General features: G+C 40.1%; 1 protein-coding gene across 1 annotated transcript; it reads left to right on the forward strand.

The window, feature by feature from the left end:
* Window positions 1–3,009: 3,009 nt before the first annotated feature.
* On the forward strand, window positions 3,010–21,304 carry coq8b (coenzyme Q8B). Its single transcript, XM_074641323.1, has 16 exons — window positions 3,010–3,138; window positions 4,774–4,955; window positions 5,129–5,285; window positions 7,872–8,068; window positions 9,363–9,429; window positions 10,357–10,431; window positions 11,176–11,292; window positions 11,908–11,993; window positions 12,270–12,410; window positions 12,496–12,577; window positions 13,862–13,955; window positions 15,363–15,504; window positions 17,683–17,790; window positions 17,900–17,965; window positions 18,210–18,296; window positions 19,632–21,304. The coding sequence occupies exons 2-16, from the start codon at window positions 4,776–4,778 to the stop codon at window positions 19,962–19,964; spliced, it is 1,932 nt and encodes a 643-aa protein (XP_074497424.1). The 5' UTR covers window positions 3,010–3,138; window positions 4,774–4,775; the 3' UTR covers window positions 19,965–21,304.
* Window positions 21,305–23,174: the final 1,870 nt, after the last annotated feature.

The raw sequence follows: 23,174 nt of genomic DNA on the forward strand, positions 1-23,174 counted from the left end.
ACAGCATTTATTCTGGAGATGAGTTGATTGGTCCTTTCCACTCTTTTTTTATTCACATTAGCGTTATATGAAATTATCTGGCCCCGTAAAAAGGCCTTCATTGCCTCCCAGAGGGTGTGTTTACTTATGTCTGGTGTCTGATTAGTCTCAAGGAAGAAATCTATTTGCTTTGACATAAAATACTCAAACTCTTTATCTGCCAGTAGGCTAGGGTTTAGCCTCCATACACGTCTTGATGGTATATTGTCTGTGAAATTAAGTTTCATAGAGACAGGGCTGTGGTCAGAAATAACTATGACTGTGTAATCGCAAGATTTTAGCAAGGGCAACATTCTCTTGTCTATGAAAATGAAATCGATTCTAGAGTATGTCTGGTGTGCTGTAGAAAAAAAAGAATATTGCCTGGATGTTGGGTTCTTGTATTTCCATGCATCTACCATTCCATAAGATTGTAAAAAATCATTTACACATCGGGCTGATCTGCTCAGCGTCCCAGATAGAGATTTTGATCGGTCTAAAACTGGATGTAATACACAGTTTAAATCTCCACCTAGTATAAGCTGATGACTATTCGGGTCTGGGAGACATGCAAAGAGGTCACTGAAGAATTTCACGTTGTCCCAGTTGGGGGCGTATACATTTACCAACACTACAGGTAAATTGAACAGCTTCCCCTGTACAATCACAAATCTCCCATTTTACTTCGTTTAATCGGATGGTTAAGACCACGACAGTTCCAACTCATCACAACAGTGTTATTTCTATCCACCATTCCTTGCTCTTTTCAAATGTATCGCATTGTGGGCTCCGTGAAGTGTTGGGGTGGGGGTGGGGGTGGGATACAAACATACCATAAAACAATAATAATGATAATAACAACAACATACATATAACATTAGGCTGGCCTCCAAACGGGAGGCTGCCAGTAGCCTACCTACAGCTACAACTCCTAACCTACTTCCCAAGCAACTCCTCCAACAGGCTTGAGCGTCAACCAAAACTATCATTGAAAATATTATTTCAAAAATGAATTTCTCTTTAACAAAGTTACTCTTATTATCCCGTAAACAGTCCCTTTAAGTAGCCTTTCCAAAATGTAAAACATAAGCAGTAATGGGGATTTCACCAAATTATCATCATTTTGGAGTACAAAACTCCCTAGCCAGGTATCCCATCCATCACCTCACCTTAACTGTGGGTGGTATATCAAATAAAACAAAAACGAACAGACTTATGATAGGATTATGCTTCTCACACTATTTTAAACATGCCAAAACCTCAATTAAACAAACATAAGTGAGAAGGTTGAATAACAGCCTACCTTCATCTTTGAGTAGAAAACTTTCAAAACCCCCCAAAAATTAAATAAATAAATAACAGGCTACTGTCCAAGCTGTCCATCTATGTTAGACTAGCTGTATCCCTCTTTCGTCGCCTCGGTGTATGGCCATTTACATTACTCAAACGTAGTTCACTGTTATATAATGGCCAACATGTAGTACACCAATATCCATTCATTTTATGACTTTAGCTTCCCCTTCACAAACTCCATGGCTACCTTGGCGTCCTTGAAGCTCCGTCTGATCTCCTCCGTGGTCGTGATTCGCAGCTCCGCTGGGTAAAACAAGCCGTAGCGTACTCCGTCGAGACGCCGCAGCTAAAACAGTATGTGAGATATTTTAGTAAGTCCGAAACCTTAGCATAAAACCAATAGTATGCAAATTGCATACTATTTCCGGTAAAATATTACAGTATGCAACGCTGAACATTACGGTATGACAGTAGTAGTCATAGTTCCTCAATGATTTCTCACAGAGATTGACAGAGTAGTAGTAGACACATGGGACAGTACATTGCCAGAAAAGTCTTGACAATCAGATTAAACTAACTCTCCTGTGACATCATCAGTGACATCATGGAATGTTGCCATTGTGGTGTCAGAAATGATGATGTCACATAAACTGTGACATCATAAGTGAACGTTGAACGTTGTCGAAAGTTTACTTATAGAACCCCCGTTACGCCCATCAGTCACAGATCAAAAACCAAGTGTTTTTTGACAATGCCACGCGCATACAGACAGGCCACTCGCTCTGCTCGCAGACAGGGACGCAAGTCTTCAAATGTCCGCCGCTAGCGGAGACCTCAAAGGCCTCCGCTGTCCGCTGTCCGCTGTCTGCGGACAGCGGAGGCATGAACATGAAGGGTAAGCATTAATTTATTGAGCATTAATGCTATTCATTTGCCTTAGTTTTTTTTGTTAAGTAGTATTTTTACTGTATTTAGATTTTTTAATTAACATTAACATAGTAGTACATACAAAACACTAGACAAAAACATTGTGAAACAAACCGAATTCTCCATAGCCTTTTTGTTAATCAAATTAGAAATTAGTTTTACATATAGACCTACTCTAACATCCTTCATGAAAACACCAAAACAATGTTTATTGTTGCAAAATTTACATTTATGAATAAAATATTTTTGCTAGGATTATCATGAAATTATTACAAAATATAATTTTTTAAAAAATGTGTCTTCTTTTTATTTATTTATTTATTCATCCATTTGTTTATTTATTCATGTATTTATTTATTTATTTATTCATTCATCAACCATTTATTCATCTATTTGTTTATTTATGTATTTATTTATGTATTAATGTATTTATTTATTTATTTATTTATTAATCTATTATTAATTTATGTATCTATTTATTTGATTTATTTGATTTATTATCTATTTATTTATTTAATAATTCAACAACATCTTCCATAAGTAACCTCACCTCTCTAGTTTGGTAACAGTGCCTCTTTGCACGTGCCCCAAAACGATGACGCCCTCTTAATTCTCATTGGCTGTTGCTCTTTTTAAACCCCGCCTTTTGTTGACGGTAATTGGACCAATTGTCCTGACGTCATCTGATGTTCTGCGCTGCTATTGGTTAAAGCCTCCCTTCACATATAGGTCCCGCCTACGTACTTAAAACTCGGATTGTGATTGGGTGCGCGGCCACGTCAGTCAAAATTGAACTTCCGGGTGTAAAATCATTGCAAAACCAAACAGACTAGCCAACCTGCCAGTAGTGGAAGAAGACAGACAACCGAGGACAGCAGAGGTACACCAGCTGCACAACAAGTGAGCCACTTCATTTTGTATTTGTAAGAGTATGTAATGCTGTGTTTAATCCTGTTAATGTGTTGTAAATGTGTATTTAAAAGACTGTAAATGACACGTGTACATGACACATTAGCATGTCTTCACACATGTGTAGCCACTCACATCCAAGGTTAAACCATTCAGCAGAACATAATGCATAGAGTCTTTAACGTTACATTGGTCTGTCACGTTACTAATACCTTCATAGACGTATTTGTGTTGCAAACATGTGCTTATTTTGGGTTAAAGAGAGTGGTGGGTGTGTCTGGTACTTTGTGTACTTAGTGCCATTCTTAACCATCTTACATCATGTAACTTGACTCCCTCCTCTCTCTCAATTCAATTCAATTTGCTTTATTGGCATGACTGTCGGGTGAACAATATTGCCAAAGCGTCAATTCAATAATAATAATAATAAAAAAGAACAAAATAAAAACAAAAACATATATATATACATATATACAATTCATTAAGCAAATAATAAAATAATAATATAAATAAAAAAAGTAATGTTTGTTGTGTCAATAAAACAAACAAACAAATAAAAAACAATTAATAACTATATATTGCAATATCAAAGGATAAATGTAAAAAACAACAAAAAACAAACAAAAAAACCCAACATGAAGTAGAGGAGTAAATAAAAGACAGAATGTGAGTTACATCTATTATGTGTTGTTTATTGTGGTTGTCTCTTAGGCTGTGACATGCACCTCTCTCAATTTTCAATTCAATTTGCTTTATTGGCATGACTGTCAGGTGAACAATATTGCCAAAGCGTCAATTCAATAATAAATAAAACATTTAAAAAATGGACAAAATAAAAACAAAAACATATACTATTCATTAAGCACAATTATCATCAGGATCATTAATTACAATATATAGATATTTAATAAGGACATGTATGTAAATGGAAGAAAACGATAGAGAAGTAATTAATGTTTGTTGTGTCAATAAAACAAACAAAAAAATGTATAACAATATATTGCAATATCAAAGGATAAATGTTAAAAAACAAACAAAAAAAGAAACACTAGGTAGAGGAGTAAATAAAAGGCAGAGTGTGAGTTACATCTATTATGCCTTGTTGTGGTTGTCTCTTAGGCTGTGACATGCACTGACATATCCTGCAGCTTCTATGGCGATGACACTATTTTCTCCAAGTAGATGTTGTATTTTATTCAAAACCTTGGAGTTTACATTTAATTTTTGTGAAGATGTTTTTCCTAATTTCTTCCCCTCTCTCTCTCTCTCTCTCTCTCTCTCTCTCTCTCTCTCTCTCTCTCTCTCTCTCTCTCTCTCTCTCTCTCTCTCTCTCTCTCTCTCTCTCTCTCTCTCTCTCTCTCTCTCTCTCTCTCTCTCTCTCTGTCTGTGTGTCTGTCTCTCTCTCTCTGTCTGTGTGTCTGTCTACATGATGTCAAACAACCTAACAAAACAATTAATAACAATATATTGCAATATCAAAGGATAAATGTAAAAAAAAAAAAACATGAAGTAGAGGAGTAAATAAAAGGTAGAGTGTGAGTTACATCTATTATGTTTTGTTTTTGTGGTTGTCTCTTAGGCTGTGACATGCACTGACTCTCTTTCTCTCCACCTCTCTGTTTGAAGTCATGCTATCAGAAGTGCTGCAGGTGCTGCGTGGGGCAGGTAAAGTGGGATCTGCCATGATCACCACCCAGGGGGAACAGCTTGGATTTATGGCCGCCAACTCCACGCTGGGAGGCGGGGTCAAAGTTGCTCAGGATGTGGTGGAAGGACTGGTGGGCACCTTTATGGGTGGCAGCAGTTCGGTAAGGAAACCATCCAGCTCTGGGAACTTTGATATTATTTCCACACTAAATGATTAATTAAAAGAATAATTGATAATAAAAAAAAATAGCAGTTAAATAGATGCAGCCCAAGTTATAAGTACACATTGTAATTATTTGGCTAAATTACTTGTCCAACTCTGCTTTGTCTGTAGCAACAGTCAGTAAAGGAGGATGAGTTTCCGGACATGGAGGGCTGGGAGAACGTGAGCCCTGAGGAAGCAGCCAAATGGTCCGTGGACTCCGACTTCCCCCCTGATGCTCCAAAGCAAAGCCAGACAGACGCTGAAGCTGCAGCAGAGACGCCAACAGGTATTGTTCGCTTGTTAACATGTACAGGAGGTGACATACACTAAGTATGTGGCACTAAGAGAGTTTTTTTTTTGAAGAAGAATATTTTGATTGTGTGGTGTACTCCTTTACTCAACATGTGCTTCACAGAACAAAACGATATCCCAGCATCCTTTCTGCAAACCGGCAACTACGGCACAACCTAGTTTCCAAAATACCAAACTCAAATGTTTAATAAACCCCATCACCCTCCTTTTTAAGATGAAAGTAGTATTCTTTTACCATAAGCCATAACTCAAAATAACTAGTGCCTTATCCCCGATTTGACCAACCTGTATAAAGTACTTACAACAATAGTGTACTTGCTTCTACATACGTCCATAACACCCTCATGAGACAGAACAGTCTTTGTTTTATGGAACAGTGTCAACAAAAAACGGCTTTATCTTTACCCCTTGGTCCATTTTGCCACACACATTTTTAATGTGTGTTAAGGGTCAGGGTGTTTTGGTGATCGGCGTATACCCTGAGCTGCTGCTGCTGATTCCTCTGTACTGCCAGAGTTCGCCGGGTTGAGCCGGTGTTGGTGGTTGAACAGTCTGTATCCTGATCAAGTCCATCAATTGTGACTCGGAATCTCGACGGATTTCCGTGTCTCCTGTATGTGATGTCTGTGTCTGCTTGTGCCACTCTCACTCCTGGAATCCATTTATTTCCTTCCCCAGTGGTATTTTGCAAATACACTGAGTTGTTCACAGTGAAAACCCTGTTTGACCCTCGTTGGTCATGGTGGATCTTTTGCATGTATTGCTTTCTTCGAATCATGACACCGCTGTGTCTGGTCGGATAAATTCCAGACGAGTACTTACTGTTCTGGCGATTGACCTGTAGTGCAATACTGCATCAAAAACAAACAAACAGCTTGTCCTCTACATCCAGTACGGTTTGTGCAAGCTTTTTCATCCAACTTTTTAATTATTGCCTGTACCTTTCTGCAAGGCTGTTCGCGGCAGGTTTGCCAGGAGCGCTTGTGTAATGAAGGATCCCGTTCTGCTGCATGAAGTTTTTGAACTCCTCCGACATGAATTACGTTTCATTGTCTGTGACAGTGTGCTATGGAAGACCATATGCTGCGAATAGCCATCTTAGTCCTGCGATGGTGGCTTGTGAGGTGATGCTAGACATTTTGGACACCTCCACCTGGCACGACTCATATGCTCTGCACATCTGCTCAACATCTGCATCCACTTTAGGCTTCCATACGTACTTCTGTGCAAGGGCCTTCATTTTCACAATCCCCATGACCAGAATGCAGCTCCTTTTAACAGAGTCGTCCTCCATTTCTCAGGCATCACCTCCTCACTTAACTGACAACAGCTGCGTGTGTGGAAGGCTTTCAGACTCTCATCCACGTCACCTGGCTATCCGCCCATGACATACTTCAAAACTTGGGATAACAACATGTCTGTGCCACTTGGTCAGCGTTCAGCCTGCTCAAAGTGTTCAGTTAACAACGCGTGAACGCTCTCTGATATGGCTGCGGTCTCCGCATCACTCGTGTCTGGTAGGGGAACAATCGAAAGATTATCGGCATTACTAACTTTCTCTGAGGCACAGTAATCAATGTGATAGTCATAAACAGAGAGGTTGATTGCCCATCTTTGGATTCGGGCTGCAGCCATGGTGGGCAGGATTTTGTATTCTCCAAACAGCATTGGCAGGGTTTATGGTCCGTCACAAGCTTGAAATTTCTCCCCCACAGGTACTTTTTAACTCCAAAATCAGTGCCAATCCCTCTTTCTCAATCCTGGAATATTTCTTCTCAGCAGGGGTAGCGTCCGTGACGCGAAAGCAATGGGGCGCTCTTCACCTGTTGCCATTTTATGTTGAATGACGGCTCCGATGCCGTAGGCCGACTCATCAAACACTTTTTACTCCTGACTTTTCCACTCCCATGACAACGCCGATGTTACTGTGGTATACTCTGAAATAATTACACAGGAAACAGCTTAACATTTAGCATGTGTCGGCTTTACTTAACATTTGCATCATAGAACAACAGGATATGCCCACATCCTTTCTGCAGACCAGTAACTACGACACGACCTAGTTTCCAAAATGCCAAACTCAAATGCTTTATTCACCGCAAATTGCATTGGTCCTTTTCGAGAATTGTTGAAAAGATTGTTTTGAACATTTTTGAAAATTTACATCACTAAATCAATCCAGTAGAACACAATTTGAAGTCAAGTCATTAAGCACAAAATATGTACTCTTTAGAAAACATGTTTAAATCATCAGAGCATCTTCAGGCTTTGGAAAAGATAGTGAATAATGGAAATCTAATAGGATGTGCCCAAAGTGAATGTATCCTTATTATTTCCACTTTGACTGCTAACTTTTTGACAGTATTTTGCCCTTGAAAAGTCAAGTGCTTGAAAAGCTGTAGAGTTCTGTCGTTACCTAACAGAGTGTATAAGAAAACCTCAATTCTCACATATTTATCATATATTATATATTTGTTCTTGTGCTTCCACAGGTCAGACACACAGGCCACTATGATAAGAGTGACATTATGTTTCTCTCATGTTCCTCTTTCTACAACAGGAGTTCCTCCTTCCCCAGGGGCAGCTCCTGCAGGGGCTGGCTGGCCGGGACAGAGCGCTCGCTTCCTCCACACAACCCACCGGTACTACTACCAGACCAGGTCTGTCCACGACACGGTGGTGGCAAGACTCAGCCCAGAGGCTCTCAAGAAAGCCAGGGAGGCCAAGCAGGCCCTCGTCAAACCTGTCAGACAGAAGGTCGGTTGAAGGACTCGACCTGTAGACTAACTTTGATACTAAAAAAAAGTAATATGAGTTATTGCAGATTATGTATATCCTAGGGCTGTCAGAGTTAATGCGATAATAATGTGTTAACGCAAATTTGTTTAAACAACATTCATTTCTTTAATGCATCAACGCAACTTACAATTTTTAATTAACCTCTTCAAAATCCGACAGGCCACCGTATGGCCCAGCTGCTATTCGATATTTCAGAGGTTGTAGTGGGGCTCAGCGTTAAAGCTAGAGTGAAGATACTGGCATCGTATTTAACAAGAAAACCTAAAGAATCCATTGGTACAAACCATGTCATACTAGCTTGTTGCAAAGGAGGCTACTGTATATAGCGCTCTAAACTTGCACTAAATTTAGTCCATGTTATGATTTGAGCATATTTTTGCAGTAAAATAATGCAGTACCTGTGAGGGTCTCTGGACAATCTGTAATTGTTTTGTGTTGTTAACAGATTTCCAATAATAAATATATACTACATTTGCATAAAGCAGCATATTTGCACACTGCCATGTTGATAAGAGCATTAAATAATTGACAATAAAGATTTAAAAAATGTGCAATCAATTTGTGATTAATCATGATTCAATATTGTAATGGATTGACAGCCCTAGTACTGTATATTCTCTATGAAGCTGTTTATACCTGTAACGCCCACCAGAGAGAATATTTTATTTTTCAGTATCTAATCTTTTTATGAGTTATTTTGATGATCAGACTATTATCTAAAGAGATGGTCATTCATACATGTTTATCTTGTCATGTGAGTAATTGTTCAGATAGATGACTGGGGTAGAAGCTTTAAATGGAGACGTATTTATACATAACCAGAAATAATAAGTTATCAGAGACTCTTATTGACCAATAGAAGTTGTTTCAAATATTTTTCTCAAGGCCAGATAATGGGCGTTTTCTCTCTGTGTGATGATGCATTTTGTCTCTTATACACACAAGTTGAGTAAATATATAGTAGTTATACGGTCATAGTGCAGGAGATAACTCACAGACGGGTGCTAGGACCATATTTTGAGTAGACTCATGTTATTTAAAGTGTGCCATATACATAGACTGTATATATAGTCTATAGTCATTTATAGTGTGTTGGCCTTTGTGACGTAATTCAAGGTTACTGTCTGAAGAGTTTTAGCCATTTATTTCCCTTTTAGCACAAGTCAAGAGTTAATCAACAACAATCAAGAAGAGCTTTAGACATGACTTCAAATACATGTATTAATCTTTTTAATGATCTGTCTCCTCTCAGCTGAGTGACCGTGCCAGAGAGAGGAAGGTGCCCGCCACAAGAATCAGCCGGCTAGTTAATTTTGGGGGTAAGAACAATATATATTGTTGTGTCTGTATTTGGCAAGATGTCAAAGGGAGCGTATGAAACACAAAAGCCTACAAGAAAGAGCACAGAGAGCAGTAATTACACTCTTGCAGTGTAACTATAAAACCCTATTTTCAGACCTCCCACATCAGTCATCACAGGACTATCTACATGGCAATGTTTTATTGTTATTATACCAACGCTGACAGCACAATAAAAACATACTGTATAAGGTGAGGTGAATGACATAACTCATAGCATCTGCTGGAGCCGCGGTATCAAGGTCCCATCTGAGCCATTCACAAGCCGAGCACGGCTGCAGCTTGCTAGTGTGAGCCAGCTAGCTGCTACGTTAGCACACCGGTAGCTGAAGTTTAAATTACATCTCTCGACCAATTCCCGAGCCTCCGGCTGCAACTACTTCGCTCAGAGCAGCGGTCAATCATGACGTCTCACCCCCTTTTTATAGCATCAAATAACTAATTAGAACAAAACTTATCCGAAAAATTAACACTCGTACGTACTTTATGGCTTTATGAGCTGTACTGCAGCCAGCCACCAGGGGGCGATCCAGATGTTTTGGCTTCACTTTTGGAGAGCTGTCATGTCGTCCATCTTTATATACAGTCTGGTATACCTTTACAAAGCATTATGATTATAAATTGGTTATAAGTTCTTGCCAAAACACATTCCTTTGCTTTTGCATTTTTTCACAACAGCAATAAGGATTTTTTTTAACTTGCAGTATTTCTCAAGTGTCAGATTTTTTTTAAATCAAAATATTTTGTAGAAGATATCAGTCATGAAATAGGATTTTAATCTTCAACTAGCAGCAGCAGCTGTGTGTCAAATCAGCGCTTCCCTCAAGCATCTGCTAAGTGGCCCTAAATCTAAAATCACTTGTGCCTCCTCCGTCTCCCTGCTGCAGGACTGGCAGTTGGACTCGGGATTGGTGCCATTGCAGAAGTGGCAAAGCAGTCGTTGGCAGGCAAACCAAAAGAAGGTAAAGATATTCTCCTCTGCTGTTCTCTCCTCCAATCCTGTACAAGAGCTTTTGGCCCAGTGCACGTTTGGCAGATCCAGCAGACAGATGGACAGCTGGTCGACCATGGACAAGCTTCTCATGTGTCAGCACCTGCCAGCCACTGGACAGACATTAAATCAAAGCTGTTAACAAGAACTTAAGAGATAGGCTTTAATATGTGTGAAATGAACAGTGTTTAATGATGTACCACTGGCCTCGTTTTTTACATGCTGAATTCTATAATTGGCTTGTAAGGGCTTGAGCTTAAAGTATATATGTCAGTTGTTTTGAAGTGGGTTAGTATGAGGTACTTATCCATAGTCAGTGTATGACCTACAGTAGATGACGGTTGGTATCTCCCAGTTTGCAGAAACAGACAGGAGATACCGCACAAAATCAATGTAATGTGCTGCTGTGGACGGGGGCAGCAAAACATATTTTAGTCAGCCAAAAGAAAGGCTCACCTAAAAAAATCAATATCAGTGAAGTGTACTGTGTGTAATATTTACAATATTTTTACCGCTTTACCTTGCCGTCAGACAGCCCTTTCCAACGGGGAACTGAAGCCGTTGTATCCAAACTTCACCCAAACTATCCCTTTAAATCATGTACATGCAGCAGTTTGAAGATATTACTCATGTTGCTTTTCATACCATTGTACTTCTAAAATGTTGTGCTTTACATCACTGCTAATAATGCTGTGTGTGCTGTTTTGTTTTGCAGAAGGTGCCCTGTTAGACTCTCCTATCCTGTCTGAGGCAAATGCCGAGAGAATAGTCAACACGCTGTGTAAGGTCCGCGGGGCTGCACTTAAGATCGGACAGATGTTCAGCCTTCAAGGTACACGCTGTAGCAGCAGCGGCATCACTGCAAAAATGGTGCTCAGAGATGTAGACTGAAGCGCGTATCGATGCTTGTATTGATGATGCAAGAAGCAGTTGAGAAATTATTGATCCTGAATAAATACAAATAAATTCTCCCCTCTATCATTTTCCTCTAGTTACACAAGCACATTCATTGCCCTCTGCCCGGTTAAACCAGTTAAACCACCGCCACATTCCTGTTTTACAACACTAGTATTGCGCCTCCTGCCATTATTATGATACAAATATTCTCCACAAGTATTAATTTACACACATTTGATGCATTACCCAAACAACAATTATAGTTTATTATACAGTTATGTTATACAATTATAATATACTTAGCAGAAAATACACATTATATTTATATAAATGGATTAGTCTTACATGGAGTCTTTACTGCTGCAAAATGCAGTATCACAGATCACATGGTTGAGATTATCTGTAATATATCTGCCTGTTTTGCACTCTTTGACCAATAGATGGTGAATTTTCATTTCTTCATAACTAGTCAGATGTTGTCACAGAAGATTTCTAGGCAGTGAACATTTTTTTATTTTTTTATGACAATTTCTGTTTCTTCTTTCTTCAGACAACTCCTTCATCAACCCGCAGCTGCAGAAGATCTTCGAGAGGGTCCGTCAGAGCGCAGACTTCATGCCTGCCTGGCAGATGCATGTAAGCATGAACTTCATCTCTATAAACGGATATCTGCAGATGAATGCAGGTTTTGATATCGGAAGCGTTCTGGTTTTTGTTTGTAATCCGAGTAGTATTGACCAGTGATTCTCAAAGTGGGGTTATAATAATAATAATAATAATAATAATAATAATAATAATTTGTGTGGCAACTCAAAGGTGCAGTTTGATGTATGTAGATTTTAAAGTTCAGATGTGTATTTTTAAATCTTGCCTCAGAGTAAGAACTTTTCTTGTGTGGGTCTGATTGTGTAGAAAGTTCTGGAGGAGGAGCTGGGGAAAGGCTGGAGAGAGAAGCTGTCGTCCTTTGAAGACAAACCGTTTGCTGCGGCTTCCATCGGCCAGGTGCATCACGCGGTGTTAAAAGACGGAAGAGAGATCGCCATGAAGATCCAGGTATTCATACATACTCTATTTCTGTCTCCCTCGCAGCCTTTTATCAATATCTGTCTGCATTGATTTGGTCTGTTATTCCTCCCAGTACCCCGGAGTGGCAGAGAGCATCCACAGTGACATAAACAACCTGATGTCAGTCCTGAAAATGAGCGTGATCCTGCCAGGAGGTAACAACTACACATTATAATATTTGTTATTTAGTTTTTGGTGATAACACAAACATATTGAGGATAAGAAATTCAGCTATTTAGTATCTTGAAACAAGCTGGAGATTTCAAGTATTTTTTATTGCTCTTATCCTTCTTTGTCTGCCCCCATCATTATATTGGGAGGTGATGACTAGAGATTGTTCTCCCATTGATTCATTTCTGTTCTTCCATTGCAGCACTATTACAGTTTAGACCACAGGGTGGTGCTATTGTTGCAGGTCAAAACTAGGTGACACAGTTATTACTGAGTAGCGAAGAGGATATCTGCATCATTAACCCTGAGAGGTCCACTTAGTCCCGTTTTTAGTCTTTTTTAGGGGGGTACAGGGGGTCTTTAGGGGGAGATAGCAGGTCAACGGTAGATGACACATAGAAGTGGAGTACATCATCTGAAAGAGAAGCAGCTCAGCACTGTGTGTCAAGTTGTTCTAGTCATTAATCAGAAATAAACAAATATTTAAATTAATTTTGAAAGTGTATAAGGGCTTAGAACATTATGATAGAAGTATTTGATGACCATCCCCATGCTCTTTTATGTCTCATAAGTTGTTGCAGCAATTTTGGGGATGATACCTTTTGTTAAACAGATTTGGTGCGAAATCTAACAATTTTTTACCAATCGAGAATTGATAAAAAATTAGCAAGAATCCCTCCAAAATACCACAATTAAGACACCAAGACCTTGAGGAACACCATAGATTGTGTTAAAAACTTTTGACATTTGGAGATTTCTGCAAGAATTTAATCTTTCGGTGATTGGATGGCGAGCACTTCTGTTGTGGAAACTGCTCATAAATCACCCTTATTGTCAATCTACCTAAGAAAGCCATCCATCCTCTGAATGCTCTAGGTCTCTAGTTTGTGGATGTAAAGTTTCACGAGGCTGTGATAATCCTAGAGGTCACCACAGGTCATTTTATACAGTGATGTCAAATTTCAAAAACATGATCATCACACATGAATAGTGAAAAATGTTGCCTAAATTCCTCAGGTTTTTTAGTTTCATGTGATATCAGTATCTTCACTCTAGCTTTAAGACTGAGCCCGCCACATCCTCTTGAAGACAGTAATGTCAGCCAGGATCGCCGGTGGTCCTGCGGCTCTCAAAGGGTTAATAAGAGATATGACTTGTTTCCTTCAGTCAAAAGCTTGAAGCTATTTATGCAGAAACTGCGTTGTTGTTTAAAGATGACAGCAGATATGTCTTCTTGAGTTGTCCCCTGCTGATTTATTTTTCCACAGGTCTGTTCGCAGACAACAGCTTAGAGGTCCTTCAGAGGGAACTGGCGTGGGAGTGCGACTATAAGAGGGAAGCAGAGTGTGCCAAGAAGTTCAGGTAGGTTTCTGTGGCGTATTGAACCATAACGCCTCCTACACTGAAGCCCACTAGTGGGCCGTTACACACCATTTAACTGCACAGAATAGAAACCACAGAAAGATTCAGGATGTTACTCTATAATTAGATAGACGGTTCCCTAAACGTTTGTTCTCCTGCCACAAAACTGCATTTATATAATCACACAGACTGTATAGCTCTCCTTTGATTTTAATAATTTCTTGATTGAAATTCAAAGCTTTGTACTTCTAGGATTTATACTATAGGTATATATTTCTCTACTTATTTTAGTCATTTATATAGTTTTGAGAGGTACTCTTCTTCTGCTACTGTTACTAACTATATTATCATTACATATTATTAATATTGTTGTTATATAACAATATTGAAGGCACTCCTAGCAACATTTTCTCTCCATCTCTGGAATGCTTTGCAGATATTGTCAGACTGTCTTTTTGGGTTGCTTTGCAGTGCAGGCAGGTGTTGGCCAGTGCTGCAACTTTTCCTGCAGGAATGAGTCCTTAAACCCAGAAATGAGTTAGCATGTTAGCACTTCCGGTTCCCTCGTCTGGAAGTCAATGGGTTTTTAGTTAGATGCCTGAAATAAGGTCTGTGGTTAACACAAGCTGAAGAGATTTTAGTTTTTGTTCTACAACATAAAATACGCCATTCGTGAATTTTAAAGCCTTTATGTGTCTTAAAAAAGGCGGTTGCTAACAAGTGGCTAAATGAGACTACTAAACGTCATCACGTCGCCTCGTCCTCTTTTACAGCCTCGTAGCTTATACTCGTGTTCATGCGACCATGGTGTGGTTCGTTTATAGCCTAACGTTAGCTTTTTACCTCTGGCGATTGCATTCACGCTTCAAAAACCATAAAAGTGGTGTTCATTTGTGAAGATTATTTTACGGAACAAAACATATAAGTATCATAAACATTTGTTATCCACAGAGTTTATTTTTCTGCAATAATCCCCCAAAAATTGGCTTTTTGTGGAGGGAACCAGGGCGATGCTAATTTCCATGTTGGCCTTCACCATCTGAAGGGACGTACACGGGCATCTGCATTTGTAGAACAGCCAATAGGACCGCTTTCTCTCTGAAATGACCTTCTGAAGTCTCCCGTCACGGGCTAGATTTTCTAAAGCCTGAAAACAGAGCCATGAGGAGAAGCAGAAGTCTAATTTTTTCTTGAATTACAATATGCTGAAAGGTTATTATGGAATTTTTGCCCAATGATGCCAAAAATAAACTGCCTACCCCCGCTTTAAGTCACAATATTTAGTCATTGTTAACTATCTGTATGTACACGTATTCTTACTGGTTTCACATATATTCTTCAGGCTCGTCATGAATGACTCGTCTTTAATGAGGTTTTTTTTCCGCGCCATTTGTGTCTGGCCTCCAGGTCCATGCTGGAGGGAAATGAGTTTTTCCAAGTCCCTGAGGTGATTGATGAGCTGTCAGGCCACAGGGTGCTGGCCATGGAGCTGGTTCAAGGAGTGCCACTGGACCGCTGCATCGAGCTGGACCAGGAGACCAGGGACCAGGTACGGGTTGACTATAGTTGACAAATGACTATAGCAGAACATTCCTGATGTGGCAACATAGTCAAATATTGTTGTATTAGATGGTGATGCTCTATTTACTTTTCTCTTCACCTAAGCTTTATCACATCAGGAAACCAGGAATGATTAACCACCTTTTAAAGGAGTAGTTTGAGTGTTTTGAAGTGGGGTTGTATGAGGTACTTATTCATAGTCAGTGTATTACCTACAGTAGATGACGGTCGGCACGACCCCAGTTTGGAGCAGCAGACAGGAGTTACCACATGCCTTTCTTTTAGGTGGTTAAAATACGTTTTTCTGCCGGCCCCGTCCAGAGCAGTACATTGCTTTGCTCCCGTGCGGTAACTCCTGTCTGCTTCTCCAAACAGGGGGCGTGCTGACCGTCATCTACTGTAGGTAATACACTGACTATGGATAAGTATCTCATACAACCCCACTTCTAAACACCCAAACTATCCCTTCAAGTAATAAAAGTGTATCTATCAATTTATGGAAAGTGTAAGAAAAGTCATGGAGTTTTACATAAGGCGAACGCTGCATAGACCATAACAGTCTGGACCTCTAATTGTAGGAACCAATTAGAGCTGAACCTCTATGACAACTGGAAGGAGCAGATTGGATAACTCTGGTCCTCCACTCGGGGCTTTTTTTTAGATTTAATGTATTGCATATATCTGTATTCCACCCCTTGTCGGTAATAGGAAGCACAGTGTGGATCATTTATCTGTAACATACGTGCCGTAATGTGACAAGTGCAGAACTGAGCTGATGCATTGCTCATTAACTCTCATGGTAACAAGTTACTTGCTGGCAAATGAAACAGCAGGACCTCAAACAGTGTGAAGAGGACAGCAGCGGTGAAAATTAGACACTCAAAATATGCATTGAATTGAGATTTCTGCACTTGGAGCATGACTTACCATCTTTGCACATCCTCCAGGATCCATCCCTTCATATATGTTCACGTTATATGTATCCATTCTTTTCATATGGATTGTCTGTGTTGTATTTTCATTATGTTGTTACTCTGTACACACGACCTCTATTGCTACGTCTGTCCGTCCTGTAAGAGGGATCCCTCCTCTGTTGCTCTTCCTGAGGTTTCTTCAATTTTTTTTCCCTATTAAAGTTTTTTGGGGGAGCTTTTCCTTATCCGATGAGACGGTCGTACTGTAAAGGACAGCCGGTGTTGGGCAATACAAATAAAACTGACACCAAGTCCATATTTTTCATATCCATTTTTTAATCCGTCATCTGATCAAAATCGTTACACACAGAGACCTTGCACACTGAGTCTAATGCATTTTATCATTCTCTTCGTTGTGAAAATTTACAATGTGAAATAAAACTGAATTAATAACGTGGGTGCAATGGATAGCGCTAGTCCCAAATGGGGCAAATGAATAAATTACATTAGCAAGAAGCTATGGTTTAGCTGCCTAGAGCACAATCACTACTGTTTAATCTTTCCTACATCTTTTGTTTTCTGATTATCCCTGGTTCCAAGCTGTTCTGCCACAATCTATCTTTAAATTCTGCATCTCTGTATTCTTTTATTTCTTTGTTGTAAAGTGCTTTGTGCTGGGAGAGGAATGTGAATCAGTTTATCAGATGCCATTTTGGATGATGGTCAAACAACCCTCTTTTGGCTTTTGATGGATGCAAAAAAACGCAGAAAATCGAACGTGTTCTGAAACCTTTAATGACGGAGGAAAGTTTCGGATTCGTTGTGCAAATGTAATTGACACAACATGAGGTTGTATTTATTATTAAACTTCAAACGACAATTGCGAAGGAAAGATATGGACTTGGTGTGCAAAGGGGCGGCTGTAGCTCAGAGCGGGTCGTCCTTTAACCTCAAGGTTGGCGGTTCGATCCCCAGCTCCTACTGTCTGCATGTCGAAGTGTCCTTGAGCGAGACTCTGAACCCCAAGTTGCTCCACTGCTCCCAAAAGCTTAGAATGGGTTAAATACAGAGGTCAAATTTCATGTATGTACCTGTATTTATATGACAACGGTAATAAAGTTAAAGGCCTTAAGGCAGCATCTTAAGACATGGTGAGTGTGGCAGGGTACTGTACCAAAGCTATAGCATGAAAATGGTACTGATAATACCAGCATGGCAGTAAACACAACCCTCTCCTCTCTCCTCGTCTCCAGATCTGTTACAGAATCCTCCAGCTGTGCCTCCGGGAGGTGTTTGAGTTCAGGTTCATGCAGACGGATCCAAACTGGTCCAACTTCTTCTACAACTCAATCACCGACCAGGTAAAGGGAGTCAGTCTGGTATTAAAGCTGTAAATAACACAGTAAAGGGATGCTTTAATAGAAATCATGATATGCTATGAGATGCATCACAGTCTCCTCTTATCTGCAGATTATTCTGTTGGACTTCGGAGCGTGCAGAGGCTACCCAGAAACCTTCACAGATGACTACATACAGGTATGATGAATCTAAAATTATAAGACGCCCACCAGTGAACCACACAACATGATTTATGCAACAAGACTTCTCTGAATAATTAAGCACTCGAGTCTTTGGCTAAATTTGAGGAAAAGCGGTCGATCATACCGTCACATGGATGTGCACACATTCCCCTACTTGCAGCTTAAAATGGAGCTCTTTAAATAAACATGATTACCACATCCATATCATCGTCTCGTCTGTGTGTGTGTTGCGTGTTCAGGTGGTGCACGCAGCCTCCGTGGGTGATCGAGCCACTGTTCTCTCCAAATCGAAGGAGCTGAAATTCCTGACAGGCTTCGAGGCCAAGGTAAGGTATTTTGGTCTCTGCTGCTGGGTTTATTTATTTTTGATACGGTTTATCCTCCTCTGTCTTCTCCATTTATTTGTGTCTCTTCCTCCCTCAGTCTCTCTCCCTGTGGTTTCCCTGTAGTTACAGAGTATAATCCTCCTTCTTCTCTTCATCTTTTAGTATCTTTGCTAAAGAAGTCGTGTTTCCAGCCCTCTATTTACTGTGTAAATGTCAGGAATTGCTGTAGTAGGTTTTTCAGTGTTGGCCAAACTGTGCACTACATGTCGTCTAGTGTGGTCTTTCTAGGTGTTTTCCTTATATGAAATCTTTATCCTAGTATTATATAAAATGTGGCTTTGGGCAGGGTTCAACGTCAATATGTTTTTCACTTGGCCAGCAGGCAGAAATCTACTTGCACAAAGTCAATTTTTACTTGCACTTATACAAAATGTTTTAATTATTAGTGCTTATCAAATAACAACAAAGAGGAAAGTTAAATGTTATGTTTAATCTTTATTTAGGTAAATTAACCTGGAGTTTCTCCCACATCCTCTAACGCCACCCAACTTAACTGTTTCCAGGATAACTGAAATGCTCTCTTCAGCTCATAAACTTTGTCTTTACCTGCCGCCACTTTCTCAAATGCTCGTACTGCACATGTGCAACTCGCAACAGAGATGAAGAGGAAGTGAGTTACATTTGTATGTGTTACATTTTTTACGAATCGCCCTATTGGGCAAGTGATTTGCTATATTTACTAGCCGACGTGGCATTTTACTTGCCCCGGGCAAGCTGGTGATCCTTATTGTTAAGAAAATGGAGAAAACGACTTGTTATGCATAAAAAAAACACAATTTAATCGAAGTCGGAGATTCGAAATGTGTACATACTGTATACCATGGAGTTGTTTATACAGTATGGCTACATAAGATATATAATGCACACTTTAGGTTCCAACATCTCAGGCTGCCTCAGAGGACTCACTCAGAAATGCAGCTTAAAGTCTGTTTGTGTTGTGTAAGCATACTGTCTACTTAAAAGCTATTATGCACACATAAACCATAATCAAATCATAGTCATAACTATTTTTCTACATTTTAGAGTTAAACGAATCAATCTGGTTTACTTTGAAGCAAAATGAAGACATTAGATTTTCTGAAGAACTTTGTGCTCTTGTAAACAATTTAATCATAAACACATTGGTTTTTGATTTGATTTTAATAGCACATCAAAAAAGAACATTTGACAAAGCAATATAAATAACAGAATATGTAAGAGATGACAAAAGCCTCAAAGGCTTATCACGGGTCTCCCCCAACAGCCATCGTAACGCCTCTCCATGCTCCCTCTCAGGCCTTCCAGGAAGCCCACGTGGAGGCGGTGATGATCCTCGGCGAAGCCTTTGCGTCCACGGATCCCTTCGACTTCGGCACCCAGAGCACCACCCAGCGCATCCAGAGCCTCCTCCCCGTCATGCTCCAACACCGCCTCACCCCTCCACCCGAGGAGACGTACTCCCTCCACCGCAAGATGGCCGGCTCCTTCCTCATCTGCTCCAAACTGAAAGCACGTTTCTCGTGCAAGGAAATGTTCATGGACGTGTACAACCACTACAACCAGAGGAGGCAGGCGGAGCAAGAAGCACCGGCCAGTGATGAAATGCTCAGGGACGAGGTCACTGCCTAAATATGCACTGGGTCTTTTTCAGAGCTGCTACAGTAAGTAAAGGGACAGAAGAGATGGAGAGGAGACACTGGACCAGACTTACCTTAAGACTTTACACCATGTCAATATGTAACCATGACAACGTGCTCTAAAGAGGACCATGAGTGTGCTGGACTTCCTATGCTTGTCTGTCAGTGTGAGGATCATGACTAAGCTCTCACTGACATGTAAAGACAAACATAAGATACTTAATAACTATGATATGGAATGTGATGACGGTAATAGTTTTGCCGTAACAACAATATGCTGAACCCCAAAACGGTTATATTATTGATTAAATCTGTATGTTAATTGACGAGAGGATTATTTAATTCATTTTGAGTGTGTGTGTGTTTGATGATATTATTGGCCCAATGGTTACATCTCTCTGTAACAGCCATAGACGGTATATAAGGACGACGCGTCTCCACTTCCTCCCACTGTACAGAAGAGAAGCCAAAATATCCCGGATACAGGAGATGCCATCTTGAGATTTTGATGTAATTTGGAGCCAGAGTAGTGATTTGGCAGATGGAGCCGCGGTATCGAGGTTAAACAATCGTCACATCTTGCCAGCCTTAATGCCTTATTATTGCGTTAACTTTGAACTTTGCTTCACGGTGCAGCAGACTGACATGTTCTTCTGTCCGTCTGTCTCTATCTCCCCCGTTTGAGAGCCCGAGACAGCGCCGCTGACGCACTACTGTACACCCACGCACCTCTACACATAACAAACCGCGATATCCGTATAACAGAAAATAACTAATAATAATTAATGCTGGATATGAATAATGTGGGATTATTCCTTATTTCATGGGCTGTTTTGGGATTTATACATTATTATGACTCGGCTTTGTTGAATACTCGATTCTGATTGGTCAAACACGGCGTTCTACTGTCTGTTATTTCTTTATAGCAGACCGTTTCTATGTATAACAGACCGTTACTATGGGTTCAGTTCTGATGTCGGATCCTAGCGGACCGTTTTTGTGTCAAATTATTGATTTCTTAAGTAAGTAGCCGTGTAATAAGCGGGATAATGTACAGCTAGCGGGTCATTGTTGTGAAATAACAATACTGCATCGCACTGCTGGGGTTTATTTCACAACAATGACCGGCTCGCTGTACATTATCCCTTGCTTATTACATACTTATATATAAAAAACGTTTTAAAAAAGAAGCATTCAAATACTGATTTGGAGGTCTATTACCATGGCAACGGTCAACTTCTTTATGACAGAGATGTGTTGTGTAACCTACAAGGCAGTTTGCTGTTCATTGTGTTTTTTATGAAATAAAAAAAGATGTATGTGTTTGACAAACTGAGCTTTACTGGCAGGTGTCAAGAAGACGCTGTAAGCCAAGGATTTCACTCTGTATTGATCTTTCCATTTCTGTATTAGACCTCTTTGGGAACTATTGACTGGAGGCCATGTTCTTCTTGTATTGACCGTATTAAGCACCATGAAACGAAATGTGAGCTAATGGCGGCATTGACGGCTCTATTTCTTTCTCAGGAACTATTTTTGTGCCGTCTTATTTTGTCACCAGTTAAGCCATTATACAGGACTGTCTGCAAGCTGCTCACACAATGTTATTGTTCACGCTACAGGAGCCGAGACGTGAAGCTTTCACTGGCGTCATAAAACCTTGATGGAGAAAGATGGAGCCTTTTACTGGATCTCCATTAGCGCTCGCTGTTAGCGGCCCTCCATTGAGCGCTTTGCTGCATCCTGTACAGTACAGCTGCTGAGCACAGTGAGGCTGAGTTTATTTTTCTGAGTTTTTTGGGAAGTCGGCCACAGTTAGAAACTGCAGCACATGTTGAGAGAAGAAAAAGAGCATTCTTCTCTTGTAGTTTTCACGCAACGGAAAGTTGGAGGCTTCTCTGTGCGTGTAAGAAGCAGCTGGCTTCAGTTTGTTGGAGGTGAATCCAACTTCTCTCTCTCTCTCTCTCTCTTTGGCCCCATTCTCAGTCTGTTCACTGGACTGGTGAGGGATGATTTCCACCAGGACCAGTTCATTTTGGAGGTTAAAACATGGTGCACGTCAGGAGACACATCCCTAAGGAATGTTTGTTTACATGATGTTTAAATCTCTGGTTTCATTGTTGTTGGTGTTGAATTAATGAATGAATGAATGAAAGATAACCTGATGCTGTTAGAGCCACAGTGTGAACATTAAGGGACCGTCTCTCTGCACGGTAGGCTTTTACTGATTCTATTATAAAAGGCTGAACTGGCTTTATTATAATGGAACTTTACTTTATGATCACTAGGACTCCAGAGGGATGTTTACTGCTTACAGTAACCGTATTGTGTTTGCTTGATTTTCATTTTTATTTTATTTTTATGACTTCTTAAACTCATATGGGATCACTATAATATTTATCAGCAGGGCTGGAGCTACCATTGAGTTTTTTTTTGGGGGGGGGGGGGACCTGAGAGTAGTTTACAATCTACAATTTAAAACCATTTTCTGAGTATTTTCAAGGCAGTTTCCAGGATATTTATTATACTCTATCCAATCCAAATTTATTTATAAAGCACATTTAAAAACAACAAAAGTTGACCAAAGTGCTGTACAATTATACATGAAAACATAAAAACAACACAATAAAACAACTAAGACCAACTTAAAACCAACAGGACATTAAAATAATAAAAGCGTTAAGACCAATAGGAAAGGAGAAAGGGATTAAAATAGTTAACTCTCATGCCGAGCCAAAAGCCAAGGAATAAAAGTGCGTTTTGAGGTTTGATTTAAAAACAGGCAGTGTGGGGGACAGCCGAACATGTGGAGGCAGAGCACTCCAGAGATTTGGAGCTGCAACTGAAAAGGCTCGGTCACCCCTGAGCTTGACCTTTGACCTCGGGACAGTCAGAAGCAACTGCTCAGTGGATCTGAGTGTCCTCGATAAAAGATGTGGTTTTAAAAGGTCTGAGAGATACGTTGGAGGTTGCCCATTTAACGATTTATAAGTTAATAATAAAATCTTAAAATTATTCCTAAAACACACAGAGAGCCAGTGAAGTGAAGCCAGAATCGAGGAGATGTGCTCATGTTTACGTTTACCAGTTAAAAGATGAGCTGCAGCGTTCTGAACAAGCTGCAGGCGAGACATATATCATTAAAGATCCCCACCAGACATGTTTTAAAACAAAATACCACGACTACCTGCTGGATAGTTGT

The sequence above is a fragment of the Sebastes fasciatus genome, chromosome 7, assembly GCF_043250625.1.
Source record: "Sebastes fasciatus isolate fSebFas1 chromosome 7, fSebFas1.pri, whole genome shotgun sequence".
NCBI lineage: Eukaryota > Metazoa > Chordata > Actinopteri > Perciformes > Sebastidae > Sebastes > Sebastes fasciatus.

What these genes read in the sequence shown, in the direction of transcription:
- coq8b (XM_074641323.1), top strand. Translation starts at nt 4,776, where the DNA reads ATGCTATCAGAAGTGCTGCAGGTGCTGCGTGGGGCAGGTAAAGTGGGA. An exon ending in CCGGCTAGTTAATTTTGGGG is followed by an intron (nt 9,430 to 10,356) that starts GTAAGAACAATA and finishes TCCCTGCTGCAG; the next exon opens with GACTGGCAGTTGGACTCGGG. An exon ending in GGCAGGCAAACCAAAAGAAG is followed by an intron (nt 10,432 to 11,175) that starts GTAAAGATATTC and finishes TTTGTTTTGCAG; the next exon opens with AAGGTGCCCTGTTAGACTCT.